The sequence below is a fragment of the Oculina patagonica genome, chromosome 3, assembly GCF_052425735.1.
Source record: "Oculina patagonica isolate OP01 chromosome 3, crgOcupat, whole genome shotgun sequence".
NCBI classification, from domain to species: Eukaryota; Metazoa; Cnidaria; class Anthozoa; order Scleractinia; family Oculinidae; genus Oculina; species Oculina patagonica.
In genome coordinates this window covers 27,454,414-27,472,414 of record NC_135760.1, presented here as the reverse complement: position 1 = coordinate 27,472,414, position 18,001 = coordinate 27,454,414, and the positions used below count along the sequence as shown (strand labels likewise).

Sequence of the window (18,001 nt, the reverse complement as noted above, 5' to 3'; positions counted from 1 at the left end):
TAAATCAACTGCAAAAAGAAGAGACATGCACGGCGAGGCCGGCGGCAAGTACTATCAGTAATAGTCCACAACTAAAATGTCTATGCGAGAATCAATGCACGGCGAGGCCGGCAAGTACTATCAGTAATAGTCCACAACTAAAATGTCTATGTGAGAATCAATGCACGGCGAGGCCGGCAAGTACTATCAGTAATAGTCCACAACTAAAATGTCCATGTGAGAATCAAGTTGTCGATGACAGTATTGCAAAAATCAAGTCACTGACAGAAAACGAAAAACCTTGTTGACTAAATGTGGTCATCAACAACTTCAGTTCGCCATCTGTGGTCTGAGGCGTCTATGACGTCAATACGGTTGCTTATCGGAACTGTGTTGTCCTCGTAGCCTTACCAAAATTGGCGCCGCACAATTCGAGCAATTGTGATGTCTATCAAATCTGTTTTTTTTTTCTTCGCTTTGTCTAATTCTATGGTCTTGTCGTTTTGCATTCTTTTCGACACTCGTGGAAGCTGCCATGTTGACGTCACACATGGGTTGTTGAAGCTGGTTACCAAGCTCTTTTAACTGTTGTGCGCAGAAATGCTGCATGCAACACTGACAGTTGTCGACCATTGATACACTGTAGTAACTATTTCCCTGGTTTGTTCATTGGGGCCCTTACTATATATATATATATAGACTGAAGCAGACAGTATCTAAGAACAAAAATTCAGTGAAATGTATATACCATGCAAAAATCCCAAAACTATTGCTCCTTTTTAAGGGGTTTTATTGATACGGGATATTTGGGGAAAAAATTATAGGGATACGGGATATTAAGAAAAGAGATTGTGAGATATCGAACTTCAGGAAACTACAGGAATAAATGGGATACGGGATATTTAGGCCAAAAATTAATGGGATACGGGATACTCGGACCCCCCCCCCCCCTAATGGGGCCTCCACGTCGTCGTCGACTTTTTCTGCTATTTTATAAGTTTTTAGTAATGTGTATAGAGAATGCCAGCTACATCTGTGCTTATATTAGTGTCGTACGTGTCCAAACTTCTATTTCCATTTGTCTGGCCATGCCAGTTCGTATCCAGAGTCGGAGAACTTTGACATGCGTCGCGTGGTTTAAGTTTTGGGTTGAATCGTTCGCGGCCTCTGTCATTAAATTGGAATTAGGAGTAGTTTTCAGCTTAAAATCCACATCATTTCCTTACGTATTTATATCATCGAAGGTCATTTGGAAGCTACTGTATATAGTTTTCTTAAAACGTTAAGTGACGTCAAAACATGAAAGCAGGAGGTTTCGTTTTCGTGCGAAATCCAGGTACATATCTGACAATAACTTCAGAGTACAAACTTCCTCTTGATAATAAATGTTTTCCCTGTTATCTTTCAGGAAGGAAAGCTTATGGCAGTGTCACATTAATGCTACCGTTAAAAATATCTATCGCTCTTTCCTCCTTCGATCTAGGTCATTTCACCAAAAAAGAAAAAAATAATTATAAAAGGAGAAGCATTGGTCGACTTTTTCGTATTATTTGTTGTTATTTTCTTGTAATTCGAATTTTTATCATAGATTTCCTGATCGAGAAGATTTCGTGGGATATCGTGAAAACGGATGACGATTTTAGTTTCGAGATTGGAGATTTTCCGGTTTATCTGGCGGTTTGCCAAATCAATGAATATGAATTCGAGACATTTTCCTATAATTTGTCGTCATAGTGCGTCACTTAAACCTGCTTTTCTCGTTTTCAATCCTGTATGTTTAAAGATGGGTATTTTGTAGTTCGCGTCAATTTTTCATTAGTATTTGTATTTCATCCGTCGTCAAAGTGTAGTGTTTTAACGCCGAAAACATATTGGATATTGTATAAATGTTGCGGTTTCACTGTAAAACAAGAAAACGGTGTAAAAGAAAAGCTGTAAAATGCTTAATTTATCTTGTGTGCTTGAAGTCAGATTAAAGTTGACATAGTTCGCCAAGCGGGGAAATATTTAATATTTCTGTCAAATATAAATGAAAACGCACTCGCTTTCTGTCGGAAATAAGTGGCAGTTTGAAGACAGGTGAAACGCTTGTTGAAGTTTGTATGAGCAGACTCTCTTTTCTTGTAATGTTTACGCTTGATCAGAGAGAACAGTCTTTCAATTTTGTCGTTCTTTGTGGAAAACAAACAAAAGCTTAGAAGTTGTCGAGTTGTGAAGCCAGATGGCAGGCGTTCAAGTCGCAGACTGTGTATTGTGAACTGTGTTGTTTTTGTTTTACTTATAACTTTCCTTTCTTCGCCAAGAGACGCTCTGATCTTGTTGAACAATAGCGCAGTGGGACTCTTTCCTGAATGAACATTTTTTGATGAAGTTTCTTGTTCGGTGAAACCGTACGAGACTCTTAGTTACGGTTTGAGACTCTTCAATAGAGCAAGAATTTCGCACGCAACTTTTAAAAATTTATTTTAGTATTTGCCGAATTATTTTCCTTATAGAGTTGAATCAATTCTTTGGAAGGATTTGCCGCTTGTGGAAGTTTTTTTTTCTTATCTTGCGTCATTTCTATATTACAATTTGAGTCTTAGAAAAGGTCATCCATCATAACAAAAAACTAAATAGAGCGGAAGTCTAAAATGGCCGATAGATTTTAGCGATTTCTCGCCCCAGTAGCTAATTTCTCATGGTAGGAGGGATTTCTCACTTGTTAGTTCAGGGAGAGTTAAGTTTGTTTTATCTCCCTGTGATGGACAAGCCTTTTAACTTTTGAACACTTTGCTATCTTAATGTTTCCTTATACTTAAAGGCCTTTTTTTTAGCGCGAGCGGTCAGCAGTGTATACTATTGACGCGCTCTTGCTGTCGCGGTGAAAAATTCACTAGCTTGAATTAAATTTTGCACTCGTATAGTCACGGCTGACACACAACGGAAACGAGTTTCGCGGCCAATTTCCTGTGTTTTAGTTGTTCTGTGATCTGTGAGCAAGCACCTGACAAAGGGACACAAACACAGGTGAAACCGATTGGTTCAGTTGTGTGTGTTGTGTTTTTATGTTATTACCGAGAATTCCTCGCTTCCTTGACAGCTCATAAGAAGTCTACTCTCTTTCCCCTCATTTTATCTGTTCCTCTTGCAAACACTTCACTTTTGGAATAATTGCCGATGTTTACTCAGTTCTAGCCCCGCCATTGTTCTGCAAATGGCCATTAATTGAACGAAATTATGTTCAAGCGAAAGTTGGTGTGCTGTTTCTTCAGCTGCTCTTGCCTTGCCTCTCCGGTTCTATAGTGTTGTTCGCAGTTCAGACGCGTTTCTCCTTGGTAAGATTTTTACAAGCAGCAAATTAAGGATTTTATCGCGTGTGTTATCGGAGTGCGGTAAGGGAATTTCTTGTGAAACTGAAACAAGCTTGCGGAAGACAATTTGAAGGTAAAATTATGCCTGCGTTTCGTTCTTGTATATCTAGTATTTTTTAATTATGCGACATAGAGTTCCCGATAACATGTCCTCCCTTTACTTTCGACTTTCAAGCAGTGGTTTGGAACAGTCTTCGTCGATTCTTTACCCGGAAACTGATTTTCGGATTCACGGTTCGATACTTATTGTTGAGAAATAATGTGAGAGACATTTTGTTTATTATAAATTCCGTACAAACTTGTGAATATTGCACTTTTTCGCCCACGTGCTTTTGTGTGCTTCGTTTTAGATAATTTCGCTCAAGTTTTCGGTTTATATTCAGACCAGGTGTGGATAGTTAGAACACGAAGTACAAAATTAATTTTCGCCTATATTTTCTTGACGACGTGTAAACAAAACGAAGCGAAAGAGTGACTTAACCATAGCGTGAACGCACCTATATTTGAAAATTTGTTCAGTCAAGATGGCGGCTGAGAAGGTGTTTACGGTGACTGTCTGTTAAGCGCAGGTGGTTCTGCTGTGCCGAGACAAATGGTTCCAACTAACACATCTAACCAATTCTGAATGTTGACAACTTCGCTTGGTTAGTTCAATCGACACTGTAAGATTTTTGTATATATTTTGTATCCGTGTTACGTTCGCTTTTTTGTTGCGATTTGAAGTGGTTGTCGGTACCAAACGCAGTGACTTATTCCATGGTTATCAAGTTGAATTTTAGCCGCTGCATTGTGATCGACAGAACTTTCGACGAACCGCAGATGCACTCCGATCTTGTTAAAAATTAAACGACCGCACGACTTTCGGCGACTCGGGATTTTTCTTTTTCACCTTTTGCGTGCATATAGACACAGTGAAAAGAATTAGGTAGCCAAGGTTTTAGCCGGAATAAACTAAAATTGTCGCTGACATCAATTAATTAAATGGAAGGCTAAAACGAAATTACACCTAGGTTAATTGCAGCTCAAATTCAATTTAAGTGAATTCCATGTTTTTATTTTTTGCAGGCTATCATCAAGAGTGTCATCATCCCGCTATTCCCGCCGAAGCTTTAGAGTTTGATGCGCCGTGGATGTGTGTTTACTGCTCTATCGGCGCATTTTGTCCTTACTTGGAAAATCCATTCGAGAGTAAACCCACAAGAAAAGGAGTCAGAAAGACAAGAATTCACACGGTAAACTGACTTACTTGCTTCTTATTATGAATTTATATAACGTTGTCAGTTAAAATGTTCGGTATCGGTTCAGTAATTTCACTTTATTTGCGCGGGCGATATGAGATTTGTTTGGTTTGGGAAGACTGTACTTGCGGCCGGATATTAAATGTTTTGCCGAATAAAATCTTTTCTTTTTGGAGAAGAAAAAAAAAAACGCTTTTCTCCCCAAAAGATAGATAACGTTTTGGCGGTTCTCATTTTAAAAGGTATCCTGAGTTTTTGTAATAGGGGTATTTCTCCACTCGATTTTAATTATTGCCTTTAATTCCCTGGCGGTCCTAAGGGACATAAAATGTTGTTTGATGTTAGTATCACTAGCTGTAGGCCGGCTGACTTGTATGTCTCGCATACTAGTGTTTTTAGATGATATTGTCTAAGTACAATACACAGGCTTTCGTTTACATTCTCTGCTTCATCAACGCCGTATACAAAAGGGTGGCCGATTAGAAGAGGCTTAAATTGCGCTTGAAAGCTGTTTGGCCGTCAGTCTAAAGCCTTAATGTCTCCTCTTTTCGCAGCCTTGTTGGTGAGGTTTTACAATGACTCACAATTAACCGAAGGTCGCTTTAAAGTTAACGGCATTTGAATCCAAATACGAAACAGAGGAGGTCACAAGGATACGTCTTTCAATAAGGCCATGCAAACGCAGGAAACGTTTAGAATTTAAAATTTTCCGGTGCTTATTCTGAACATATACTTGTTATTCCGTCTGCTAATGTCAAGTGAGTATTGCCAAGAACAGCTGAACATGTCTCTAAAATAACTCGCTAATAAATTACTTACATTAGATACTCTTTGTGGCCCGAGGAACCATTGATTAATATTCATGCTTTAACCTTTCAGACTACCTTGATATCAACTCAAATTCTTTTTACTAGTTTCGATACATTTATTTTACACTCAGTTGGAAGAATTTAGTGTTAATCAAGATGATTCAGTGTTTCTTTCTGATCAGCCTTTGTTTTCTCATGACTTGTGTGCTTGACTATTTCAGGAGAAACTAGTTGTTGATTGTATTGCCAGGGCTGAAAAGGTTTTTGCTTTTACTTAAATGTTATACAACGTATATCGTTTTCGATATTAGGTCAATATTTACAATCGATAATCATATTTGTGTTAGTGTACTTTCGATGGTTTTAGATTTTTCTGTTTGCTATAATAGACAGGCGGCCTGTGTGATGTTTTTGAGTTCCAATTTTAGTAGTTCATTATACTGGTCTTTGACTTTCAATTCAAGGGGCCCGCATTAAATCCTCTCAAAGTTTGATGGTCTTAATTTTGCTGTCTGTAATATCTAGTCATGACATCCATATACTGTGATTCTGCCAAGAAATGTTGCTATGTACAATATAATCTTCCAACAGCAGTCAACATTCCACAAATACTATTCTGTTGAAGTTTATTTGTGTCAACGAAAACAAACTACTACCACCAAATCGCTCAGCCATTTAAGAATCATTAACATAGATTACAAAAAATATCTATATTATAAATCTGTATTTATATCCAAAATCATAACTTCAGTGGAAAGAACTATTTTTAGTGATAATGACTCAAGTAAGTCCAGTATATAGACAATTCAAACAATATTTGGTTGATATGTTTGTTGTTAGTTACGAATGGATGTAAAGACATCATGTTGAGTTAGTAACATTGTTTTCGCTTTGCTATGTTTTATAGCAAGTGTGGAAAAAAAGTCTCTATGTTGTTTTGTATTAATCAAACATGTTTCAAGTAAAAAAACTTGTAACAATTTAATCAGTTGGTATTCAATTTTGGCAAAATGCAAAGGCCGAAAAACACTATTTTAACTTAGACAGTTCTTTGTCATGTAATGGCGTGGAAACTACCGTGACCGCAAAACAACTCTATTTTTAAAGATAAATTCTGATACCTTCGTGTTACTTACAAAGGGACTACTTAAGTATTGTTAATTGTATCGTCCACTAGCAGTTGCGTATCTTGTAGGGTACTGTTGATCTAGGCTGTTCCATTATCAAGATTGCGTTATTGAACAGTCATCGAGGTTGTTTGCGCCTTTTTCCTGCCACAAACCCACGCGCGCTGTTTTTTCTTTCCCTCTTTCCTTACGGACACCAGAACAAGAAATACAAACAAGACACCAACTTTTAAGGTGGGGAAAGGGGGGTACATGAAGAGACCACCTGTCTTTTTGAAGAATGGTGGGTCCTGTCTGAGTACAATTGTTTTGTGTTTCTTTTGTTTTATTTGCGTAAATACTTTTGATTTGGTACGTAGTTATTTTTGTATTTAGTATTTATTTATTTTTATTTTTATTAATTGATTTATTTATTTACTATGTTAGTTTGTTCTTCATTCAGCACGAAAATCAAAATTTTCAGACGCTATGCTTCTGGTGATTTTTCAAAGAGATATGTTTAAAACAAGGTCTGTTTGACAGGAGGACATGGGACTTACACAGGACCCGGACGGGACCCACACGGGACCCATACGGGATCCACACTGGACCCACGCAAGCTGCGGTGGCCACACTAATGTGTTATCATGACAGCTCTGTTCATAGTTCATAGTTGTGAGGAAGCAAGAGAGTGAGACAATGAGCTGTCTAGTCTAGTGTCTTAGGGCGAAAGGTTAATTCCAGTCCACAGGGATTAGACAGGCTAATGTGAACATTAGGACAGTTTCCAAAGTTAATCCTTAGTTTATTTCGACAAAAGTATGTGGAACAAATGTTCCGCCACTCAATGAGCTTAAAACAACCGTCAGTCCAATCACGAAACATGAAGGTACCACAAACAGAGTAAAAGCAAGAAATTTGAACAAATTGAAGAAGAGGAGCTTCATAAGAACAATACTGGCCGGTTACAACACGTCCAGAGTGTGTCTGAGGCCGTGAAAAAAGTAAGCTATCGACCAGCAATACGTTTTAGACCCTTAAATCTACAGATGGCTTGTATAGTATTTGTTATATCAAGTATTCTTCAGCTTCGTTCTTTAGTTGATTTTCTACACATACCAGTAAAACCGAATCAAGAGAAATTGAATGTTGCGATGCGTGTATCAGCGCGCCACAATATTAGACACAGGAAATCGACAAGAGGTATTTAAAAATAACACGAGCAATCATTTCTGATACAAAACTAGATATCGCCTGTTAGTATTTCAGTTTGATGCAGGATTTTTGAATTCATTGAGCGTTAATCGGCACTAAAATTTTGTTTAGTTCCTCAGCGTGCAATGACGTAGTCTGCTAATAGGTTGAATTTATTTCACTAAATACTCAGTACATGTCGCAGTTCCTTATTCACTTTTTTCCGCATCTTCGTACAATCACTTAAAGTACCGAAATAAACTTCTTGTGAAAAGGTTAAGGTTAAGAAATCACTCAAATGTTTTTTTTTTTTTAATTTTATTTATAACCAAGAATGAAATATCGGTTTAGGAGGCCTATACATCCCGGAAGAGGCTCAATATATGATATCTTTGGCGCCAATTTTCTGCTTTGTGTAGGTCTATTTAAGGAACTGATACACAAGTTTAAGAGTTCGTTTGACCTTGTACGTGAGGTACTCGGCTTTTTTATTGGGAGTGGTTTCAACTTTCATGGAATCAGTTAGAAATTGTCGAATTGCTCTGAGGTGCGCTTAGCTCTAGTCACGTTCGATTTGGCCCCAAGAACAATAGATATTAAAATAATCAATAACATCAAACACAAAAAGATAATTGGATGCCATTGTCCTGACTTGTGCTGTTCGTGGTCTATTTCTGCATGAGCTGGTCACGGGTTTTCGCTTTCTTGCGTAATTCAATGATAGCATTAAAAAAAAGATTTTCAACTCGCAGGAGTTGTTTGCTGAAAGGTCTGACCTCTCAATCATGTTCCTTTCAGCTGCTGACACGTTTCGAGTTTCCTCGTCATCTTGTTATGTAAATATCTTATTGAAACGGTCAAAGGAAATAATTCGAGTGAATATGACTCGACATACCAGCCATACAGCCGGATGTGTTATTTACCACCGAAAGTGTATCTTATCATGTGCGCGGGCCAATATCAAGCTTAACACGCTGCCGAATACTGCGGTATTGTTAGTAAATAATTGAAGTGGGTAATATCTGCTTACTGTTTTTGTTCTCGGCCAGTATTGCTCAACTGAGCCGTAGCAATATTGCGTGTTTTCATTCAGCGTACGCTGAGGCGACAACGTGTAGCGAGCGAGCTTACGGTCGACTGATGTAACTTGCTTAATAAGTTGGAACTCGACTACTTGCGGGACTACGAGTTACAACTTTTGATGTTCTGCTAAAGTTACGGAGTTTGAGGTAATGTTTGTGTGGTCTTAATAGCGTTTAAAGCTTTAGTTCTCTATTTCATTTGGCGGCGCCGGTAGCAAGATATCAGACAAAATACTGATAATACGAGATTCAAGTAGTACTTGAAAGTAATATTGATTGAGGGCACAAACAGATATTGAAATCTGTCATTACTGATACAGGTAGTCGTGAGTTAAATAGTTTTGTTTCCATAATACTAAATTTAAAAATCAGTCTGTTGTATCGCTCGCTTTAGTTACCTTCAGCAGCCTGATTAGTGTTTAAATCCTGTAAATATCACTGCATTGTGTGGCTGTATTAGCAAGGAACTGGCATCACAGCAGTAAAATGCTCTTTGCAAGAAGCTCCTTTTATTTTAACACGGTAAGTCAGGTGCGGCGAACTATTTAACGGATTCTGTGTCAAAGTGACTCAGCAGTTACTATGCGTAACAGGTAAATATTTCGTTTTTAATGGTTTTTCATTTTTTAATTCTTTTCAGCTCAAGTCCGGAGACACGTGCGTGAGTTCAGGAAATTCAACAGAAGACGAGAAAGATTTACCAAGAGACAGCATTAAGACAGCAAGCGAGGTGTCCTCGCGCGATATGTCAAGCTATTACTTTTCCTCGCACATGCATCCACGTGACGGAGCTAAACCACGAGGAAGGCCCACGTTCAGCCACCGATCAAAATCAGCTGGCGATAAACGTGGACGAGGGACCAGTAAGCCCGCGGCTCGCCCGGGTGTTCGGGAGAGGGATCAGTATCCTGATCGAAACTCAGAATTCGATGCCAGCCAGCAGCGCAAAAGCGCACACCATTATCAGAGACATAGCAGCGAGGTTCCACGCCATTCGGGGCGCTATGACTCTCCTGTGCGGAACACAAGACTTGCGGAAGATTCCGACGAGAGAAAATTATCCCCGGTCAGAGATCCGGGAAGTAAGAAATATCAACAAATAGATGAGAATAAAGCTGCTAAAGTTATCTCCCATAGGCGTGACGCGCCGCGGGAAAAACAAAGATTAACGCAGGATTTAGCGCGACAAAAGCGATTACTCAGCGAAGATATTGCTCGCGCAGAACTGTTACAACGCGAGCAACTGACCAAGAAATTTGTCGATATCTTCGACAACAGAAAAGAAAGTCTCGACACAGACAGGGTAGGTGTGGAAATTGAAGACGACAAGGTCGCTAAGGAAAACTTTCTCGAAGACGAGAAGGACTGTAGTCATTCCATGTATGAGCGATGTTACGGTGACCACTCCCCTGAGTACAATAATGACCACACAAACCAGGATAATGATGATATTGTTTGTAAACTTCCAGTTGAGCGGGAGTCTTTGTTTGACAGATTCTTGCGCAAAGGAACTGTACAAGAAATGAAAAGCATTGAATTTGTGAATGAGAGTAAAGTTGAAGTCAAAGGGATGCGTTACAAGAACAACTCAGTTACAAACCCGTCTTCTGCGGAACCAGAACAAGAAGGAGTACAATGCTGCGAGGCAGATAGCGTCACCAATCGGCCTGAATTTGAACCGTTAAAATTTGAGAACGTTTCTGATGACGAACTTACTTTTAGCGATGCTGATATAGAAAAACCTGTTTTGGAAAACAGAAAACTTTCGGACGATGAACTTAAAGTTAATGGTGGAAGCCCGACTTATCCAAAGGCTTTAAACTTAGCTGAAAACGGACTGGATTCCACGACTGAAGCAAAATGCAATGGAATAGAAGAAAACTGCGACTCAATAGATTCCGGCTTGTGCTCCAAGGAAAACTTGATAAACAATCTAGGATACGTGTCTTGTGAGTGCCCTAGCGAAGAAGGAAATTCCAACCGTGATGACAAAACTACCGAGAGTAGCTTTATGTGTGACAGCATGGATTGTCTACAGCCTAATGACCCAGATCACAGCAGTATCAAAAGCTCGAGAATTGCGCGCTTGATGGAAGAGCCCGACATGCAGTGCGAGCATTCCAGTAAACACAGCAATGATTGCGAATCACAGGGAACTGATGACGTTTCTTCGTGTTGCGCTATGGATGAAATAAACGGTGTTAAAAACACTGAAAACCAGAATCCTGATTCGTGGAACCATCGTGTTTGCGGTCATGAAGTCAATGGTACACATTCGACAGGCCCGAGTGAAAAAGAACGCTTGGATAAGGAGACCAAAAGCAAGCAAGCATCTTGCAGTGTGGAAATCTCTGAAAGCAAAACTGTAAAAGAAAATGATGAAGTGAAAGAAGTTCAAAGCTCTGGACACCCAGAGAAAGGAACTTTCCAGAATAATTCTTACAATGCCGAACAAAACTCGGAAAATGTCGCCAACGAATCGGAACTTTCAAACATCGAAGGTATGTCGGATGCCGGTGAACTCAGTGAGCCCGAGGGTGTAGCGCCAGTGTCCCGCGGGAAAATGAAGAAAAAGAAACGCAAGAAGCCAAAAAACAACAAGAACGTTCATAAACCAGTTTTGAATAACCCGCGCCGGAAATCCAAAGCAGGCAAAGCTCGTTCAGCTGTAAAAGACGCGAATGCAAGTAAAGCAGTCAAACAGCTTGATTCTGAAAGCGATGATGACACATTACAAAGCAAAAGTAAAGAAACATGCGAATCATCACAACAGGCAGCAGCAGCAGCAGCAGCGGAAGGCAAAGGGCTCTTGAAACTAATTGACACTCCAAACGCGTGTAATGAGTTAATGACTTCAAGAGGTTCCTCGAGTCACGGGTCAGTTGACAAGGACAACGACACCAATCATCACAAAGACATCAAGCCAGCTGCTTTACAAGAAAGCCAGGTTGAAAAAGATGACGGAAGCATTAAACACGGTGGAAGACGATCGCTTTCACCGAACGAAGAATGCTTTGACGGAGATAATACTATCGAGGAGGTTGTTGCCATGGGGACTGTTGGCTCAGATAACTGTGATAGCGCACAGGAACTGAACGCGGACTCACAAAGAAGCATAATGGAGGAGGATGGGAGAAGGGAACAAGCCAGGAAAGAAAAACGAATCGGAAAAACGAAACGAAAAAGCGACGAAAAGGACAGAGAAAGATCCACGCCGCCTCATCTTATAAGTCAAAACCGCTACGCGCGAGATCTACCAAGGCACAACTGGCTTGTGGAAAGGCTGCTTCAGCAGAACAAACTGTGCGCCGAGGACACTGTGCATCATAAAACAGATGCAAACGACGAACAGGACAAGGAATTAAATAACCAAGCTGGCAAAGAAGAAGAGCTTTCCAACTCTGGGGAAAAAGAGAATGTGTTAGATAAAGAAAACACAAGAACGTCGCCGGTTGAGCTTGCCGAAAAACCTGAAGTCCGTGGCGCGTTCTCTCCAACTCAGCAGAGCGATCACGAAGATCCAATGAGTTCTCCAAGGGATGATTTTCAAAATGAACTTCATAAGAGTTTCTTACGAAGAAGTTTTCCACCCAATGTACCTAAAACTTTACCTCGATTGAAACCTTCCTCGCCTGAATCCAGTGGCAGTATTGAAGGCGGTTTTAAGTCGACCGAAACTAAGCCTCCACCACCGCCTTTAAAACACGCTCTACCATCAAAAGAAGCTCCTGGTTTGGAACCTTTACCGAAACTAAGAAAGATTGTGGATGATAAAGGAAATACAGACGAACCGCAGGAAAAAGAAGCATTCACGTCAGAGAATCAACGGGGTACTTCGAGTGAAACGGAACAACCGCGTAAAGTCATCAGTCCTATTGAAATTCTAGACGATGATGAAGAAAAAAAGAAACGCTTCTTAGAAGAAAAGGTATACATGAACGACGCCCCACAATCAGGGCGCGAACACTCCACACCCAAATCTAATGATTCAAGCCAAAAGGATGGACAGAAATCGCCGGTGAAATCTTTGAGCGTCTCTTCACCTGACAGAGTTACGCCTTTCTCCTCAGCAAGGAAGCCGTTTGGAACTGTGAATCCTACAATTCCTGGAAGCATGAAGGATAAATTTGGCCGACCAATGCACATGCCACCACACCGCGCCGCCATTTTGATTCCAGTCGTGCCGATGCATGATGGGAATGGAATGCCCATTTCACCGGGCCTCGGTCCCACGTCTCCGCATTTGAAGGGCTATTCTCCCAGAACATTTACTCCGCATCTCCTTACCCACAGTGCTGCAGTACCTGGACCGGGAATGTTTGGAAATCCCTTGTCACAAACAGGACGATATCCTGCAACCAACTGTGGACACCATATGCACGGTAACATGAAGTCTGGGATACCATGTAAGCGAGACGTGAACTGCCCTTTTCACGGCAACAGTCCCAGAGGTATTCACTCGGGAATTGTCGATATTCCAGGTCATCATGGCCCCCTGCACGCCTTTGGACCTCACAGTCACGACCATTTGTCTGCAGTAATGTCACGTGAACGTCGCGAGTGCGAGAAAAGCCAATGCCGACAAGCAGATTGTCAGACTTACCAGACTGACAAGCAGTCTCCACCCGGTAGAGAAGCTCTGGGCGACAAACCCAGCCTCCAAACACCGAAAGTGGTGAAGCCTATCGCGCATGTTCCAGGAAAGCGCCCTCCATTGATGCTGTCCCATCTTCAGCAAATTGGAAAACATTCGCCTGCTACTCTGAGAGAACTGGAAGCTATGCACGAGGAGAAAGCCCGGCGCTTTGGAGCTGATCTTTTGCATTCCCCTCATCAACTCCAGAAGTCTCCTGAAAGGTCCCCCAGGGAACACGTCGTACCTAACATGCCCCAGTTGCAGGAGCGGAGACCCCTTCATCAGCCGCTTACCTTGTCTGATCTCAATCGCAGAAGGGAAGAAGAAATGATGAGAGTGAAGGTGGATGAAGGATTGAAATCCAAGTCACTCCCCGGGGAATTGATACTATCCGGCCTTCCTTCCCCTTCGCGTGGACCGGCCAAGATGACAACCCCACCGCATTCTAAGGATCCAAGTTTGATCTCTCCTGGGCGAGGACATAGCTCGGCGACTTCACCTGTAGATAAGAGAGATCAGACTATTTCATTGCGACGCCTTGTCGAGGAGAGGGAACCCAGCTCTGCCATGAGTGAGTTTCTCAAGCCTGGGCCCCCACGCCTTCGACCTTTAGATGAAGCAGATATGAGATTGTCGTCTGAGCGACAGAGGCGTGAAGAACTGAGCAGAGGACATGCTTCACCTTTCCTAAGGATGCACTCAGCAAAAGATGCAGTCACACACTCTGGAAAGTTTTCGGATGGAAAGGAAGGACTGGGTCCTCGAGGGATAGAGCTTTTAGGACAAGCTGGCCGTCTAGAAAGAGAACGAAACGCGGAGTCGTTACACGGAAATTCTAATATCGTAAACCCAGGTCTTCGACTTCTCGACGATAAAGTGAGACAATCTGGTAACAGGGACGAACAACGATCTAGAGAACATCTCAGCCCCGAAACGGAACACAGGCTTCGCTTGGAGCAGTCAGGAGAGCACAAGGCAAGAAGAAGGAGTTTGGAACTCCTGCAAGTCAAGGACAAAGAACCAAGAATGGAGCTTAGAGAAAAAGACGGGACAAGAATACCTATCTCCGAAAGAGATCGCCCTGAAGACATTTTACTGTTACGTGCTGGGGACAGTAGCAGTAGGTCGAGAATGCCCTTTGAGCTCTCGCCACCTCTCCGCCACAAAGTATTCCCGGACAGACCATTCCTGGCCAGTGCGGCGATCCCGGGAAGGATAGATCCCCGGATGGATCCCCGAGTAGATCCCCGGATGGCCGCTTTGCACGAGTTGGAGATGCACAGACGCGGAGAAGCGATTCGAGCGTCGGAGCCTTCGCATCGCGAGCTACTTAGCAGGATGGCTTCGTCTTTACCTATCAGTAAGGGCGGCCCAACCATAGGAAATGCCATCTTTGTCCGACCAGATGGTTCGTTGGAACGACGAGGCCCCGACTCTGCTCGATTACCCTCCGACGTACATGTGTATTCCCCACCGACTTCCCTTGCCTCTCGGGAGTATGGACTGATTATGAATTCACGCCAAGCCATGGAGCGACTGGCTGCCGCGGCTGGGAAACCAGGGAGTCACTTAGCAGAGGTTGGAAAAGACGTACCACTCCATATCAGACAGGTTAGATGAAAATTTTTATGTATTCACTGAATAATAGTAAATGAAGCAGTTTCCTCTCACCCTAACTGATCATTAACGTTTTCTGGTTTGGCCGGACAGTTTTCAATACAGTCGAAAAGATTCACAATTTTTTTCCCTCCAGATTTCAGTTTCAAGTGTTTCCTTCTTATCGTTTGCATTCATTTGAGTTTGTTGCATTCAAACCAAAAATTTGTGATCTTACTGCATCAAGGAAGTGTTACCGACCGTGTTCTTTTCTGATTGGGTATCTAACTACGAGTCCGAATTTTATCATGTTAATTTTTAATTAAATGATAGTAAAATCACTAGCTGTTTAGAGCAACTGAACAGTAAAGGAAAATAGGAAGTGTTTTGCAGTGGATTAATTAGCTCATTTATTTACTTCTCGAACAGGATATTGAACGTGAGCGAGAGCGAGAAAGACAACGACTGAGTCTAGAACAAATTGAGGCCAACAGAAGACTTCTTCACGCAGAACTTAAAGACAAAGTTAATCCACTTGTATTCAGCAAAGAACATCAACTCCGAATGGAACAAAAGCGAGATCACATCGACGCAATGAGAGCGAGAGAGAAACGAATGGCTGACCGTGAGCGTCTTCTTTTCATGGAGAGAGTCGCAGAGGAAAGAAAGAGAAGATTGAGTGAAATTGACTCTCATGGTGGAATTCTTATGCGCCATCCTTCGCCTCCACAGTTCAGTCACGTGACCGAACGCGACGAGTATGATAGAGTGAAAAGACTAAAACTGAGTGAGCCTTCGGTTTCTTCTTCTGGTTCAGTTCCACACTCTAAGCACTTAAACTCCAGCCCACTCAGCTTGGAGAGAAAAGAGCCACGAATACCGAGTCCTAAAAACTATCACGTGAACTCCTCTCAAGTTAGAGATAAACTGAGCGAAACAACGGACGCCAGAGTCAGTCGTCCGCGTGACAATGAACTTGTTAGAAATAACAGTGCGGCAATATTTGAACGAGATTCTGTATGGCATCGTAATCGCGAGCAAGCTGCTCGTTCGCACGGAGTAATCGATCGCAAAAGACCTGGAGTACACCCAGGAGCAGCACTGCATGGGTTTGTACCACCTAAAGGAGGACCACTGGTACCCCAACGGGACGAAAGTAAAGGCGGCGCGGCGGGGAAACCAGAAGACGATGGAGTGAACCGCTGTTCAGTTTGCAAACGTGATGCCTCGTTTCTGTGTTCTGGTTGCCAGGCGGCCTGGTACTGCAGCTCTGAGTGTCAGGTGAGATAGCTTGATTCTAAATTACCTCTTTTTTATAGGTGGTTAAATAATAAGAAATGAGGAACTGACTAACGTGTTTATTCACTTTGTTTTTACCTGATTTTAATTACAAAAAGGTTTAAAGCATTTACCGTCCAACTAGTAATGTGTTTATCTGTTTACTTTATCAGCTGGCTAGTCGGATAGTTAAGTGTATTTTATTTATGTATGGTAGTGGTACAGTGGGTGATACTGTTTTTCCCAAAAAAGCATTCCCGATGAAGTTTTGTTAGATAGAATGATTGTCCTGTCACACCTGACTAACAGAGACGCTTGTTTTTGACTTGCAGCTGTCTGCTTGGGGAACACACAACAGAGAATGTAGCCAGAATAAGCGACAGTAGATCAGACCAAACTTCACTTCCCTGCAGGTTCTTTATCAAGACTTCGCATATGATCCATTGGTGTCCAAAGACATCAGTCTAAAGAGACAATTTAATTCACAGTTTCACCAGTTGTTTTAATTAATTATATAACCTTAACAACGTTTTCTTCTTTTACATTCGTTGAAAGAATGGAAAAAATGGGGCTTGCTCCACATTACCGAGAAACTCGGCAAATAAGAATGCCACAAAATATTTGAGAGATGGTGGAAATAGTGGCAAAATGAGTCAGAAATTTGACAAGAAATTTAAGTTAGCTTAGTACTTAGTCTAATTCTTGGCTGGTTAGAATAAGGTTAGTCTTAATACAGGGTGTTAATTTCATTTCCAATCAGAGGGTTATAAGGTGTTTTAAAAGAGGGATTCATCACTAAGGAAGCATGATCTTCGCAAGGTTTTCTAAGGAAATGTCATATGCATTCCTTCTTTCCTTACCCGTATATTGTACAAAGATTTTTACGTAAAGGTATCGAATTCAATTTTTTACTTTTCACCGGCGATGGTGATAGGTATAAATTCAGAAATTTTACCGCGAGGAGAAACACGTTAATTTTTTCGACAAGAATTGCACGATAAATTCGTATAAAGAACGCATTACCTTAGATTTTTATATCAGAAAAAGGCAATGACACAACATTTGACGGAGTGGAAAAAAAAGTTGATCTTTTTAGAGAATTTCAGTCGCCAAACTGCAAGTTTACTAATGATCATCATCACTTTCTTACGCATTTACAGGATATCCACGCGGGAGCGTCGCGCTCTTAAATATTCCGCGAGGAATGTGACTGTAGGTTTGCAATGCATTGCTGGAAAAAGCTTCCAAATAAAGGGCTTTCGTGCCTCTAATGTAAATTAAACGTTAAACGAATCATTAATTTATGTCAGACATTTATATTTATGTATGTCCTAAATTATGTCGGATTAGAAGTGTAAAGTTTTTAGCAAAATGTATTTATTTCTGGATACAAATTTATGTCTGGCGGATATAATGTATAAAGAAAAAGTATCAACGACATTTTAACGAATAAATGCTTTGCATTTTAAAGCGTGGCAGTTGTCAAGAGATTACTGGTTTTGTCAACTCTGTCAAGAGGTCATTTGAGGTCCGCTTTTCTGAAATGTCAGTCATTTCCCGTCCTCAGGTAACTCCCCACCCAGAGTTTTGAGTTATGACAGGAAACGACTGATATTCCTGGCTACGTTTGAGTCATTAAACCTCCAACACTATCGTCGACAGACCCATCAAAAAACCAGCACTCCCGGGGGTGACCTCGACCCAAAGCTTGCGTCTTGAGTAGTCAAGAA

The 18,001-nt window shown here is 41.4% G+C and overlaps 1 protein-coding gene across 7 annotated transcripts in view; it reads left to right on the top strand.

Moving 5' to 3' along the window:
- The window catches only part of LOC144647353 (uncharacterized), a 30,627-nt gene extending 12,881 nt beyond the window's left edge, over positions 1 to 17,746 (top strand). For 3 of the 7 annotated variants that reach the window (XM_078507151.1, XM_078507150.1, XM_078507153.1), the window contains 4 exons: positions 4,398 to 4,564; positions 9,402 to 15,008; positions 15,423 to 16,274; positions 16,604 to 17,746. In XM_078507151.1, coding sequence (XP_078363277.1) covers positions 4,463 to 4,564; positions 9,402 to 15,008; positions 15,423 to 16,274; positions 16,604 to 16,657 — 6,615 coding nt within the window. In that variant the 5' untranslated portion in view covers positions 4,398 to 4,462 and the 3' untranslated portion in view covers positions 16,658 to 17,746. Of the gene's footprint in view, positions 1 to 3,219; positions 3,406 to 4,397; positions 4,565 to 6,242; positions 7,490 to 7,528; positions 9,284 to 9,401; positions 15,009 to 15,422; positions 16,275 to 16,603 lie in introns of those variants that run through there. The other 4 variants (XM_078507152.1, XM_078507156.1, XM_078507154.1 and 1 more) reach the window with 4 other exon arrangements.
- Positions 17,747 to 18,001: the final 255 nt, after the last annotated feature.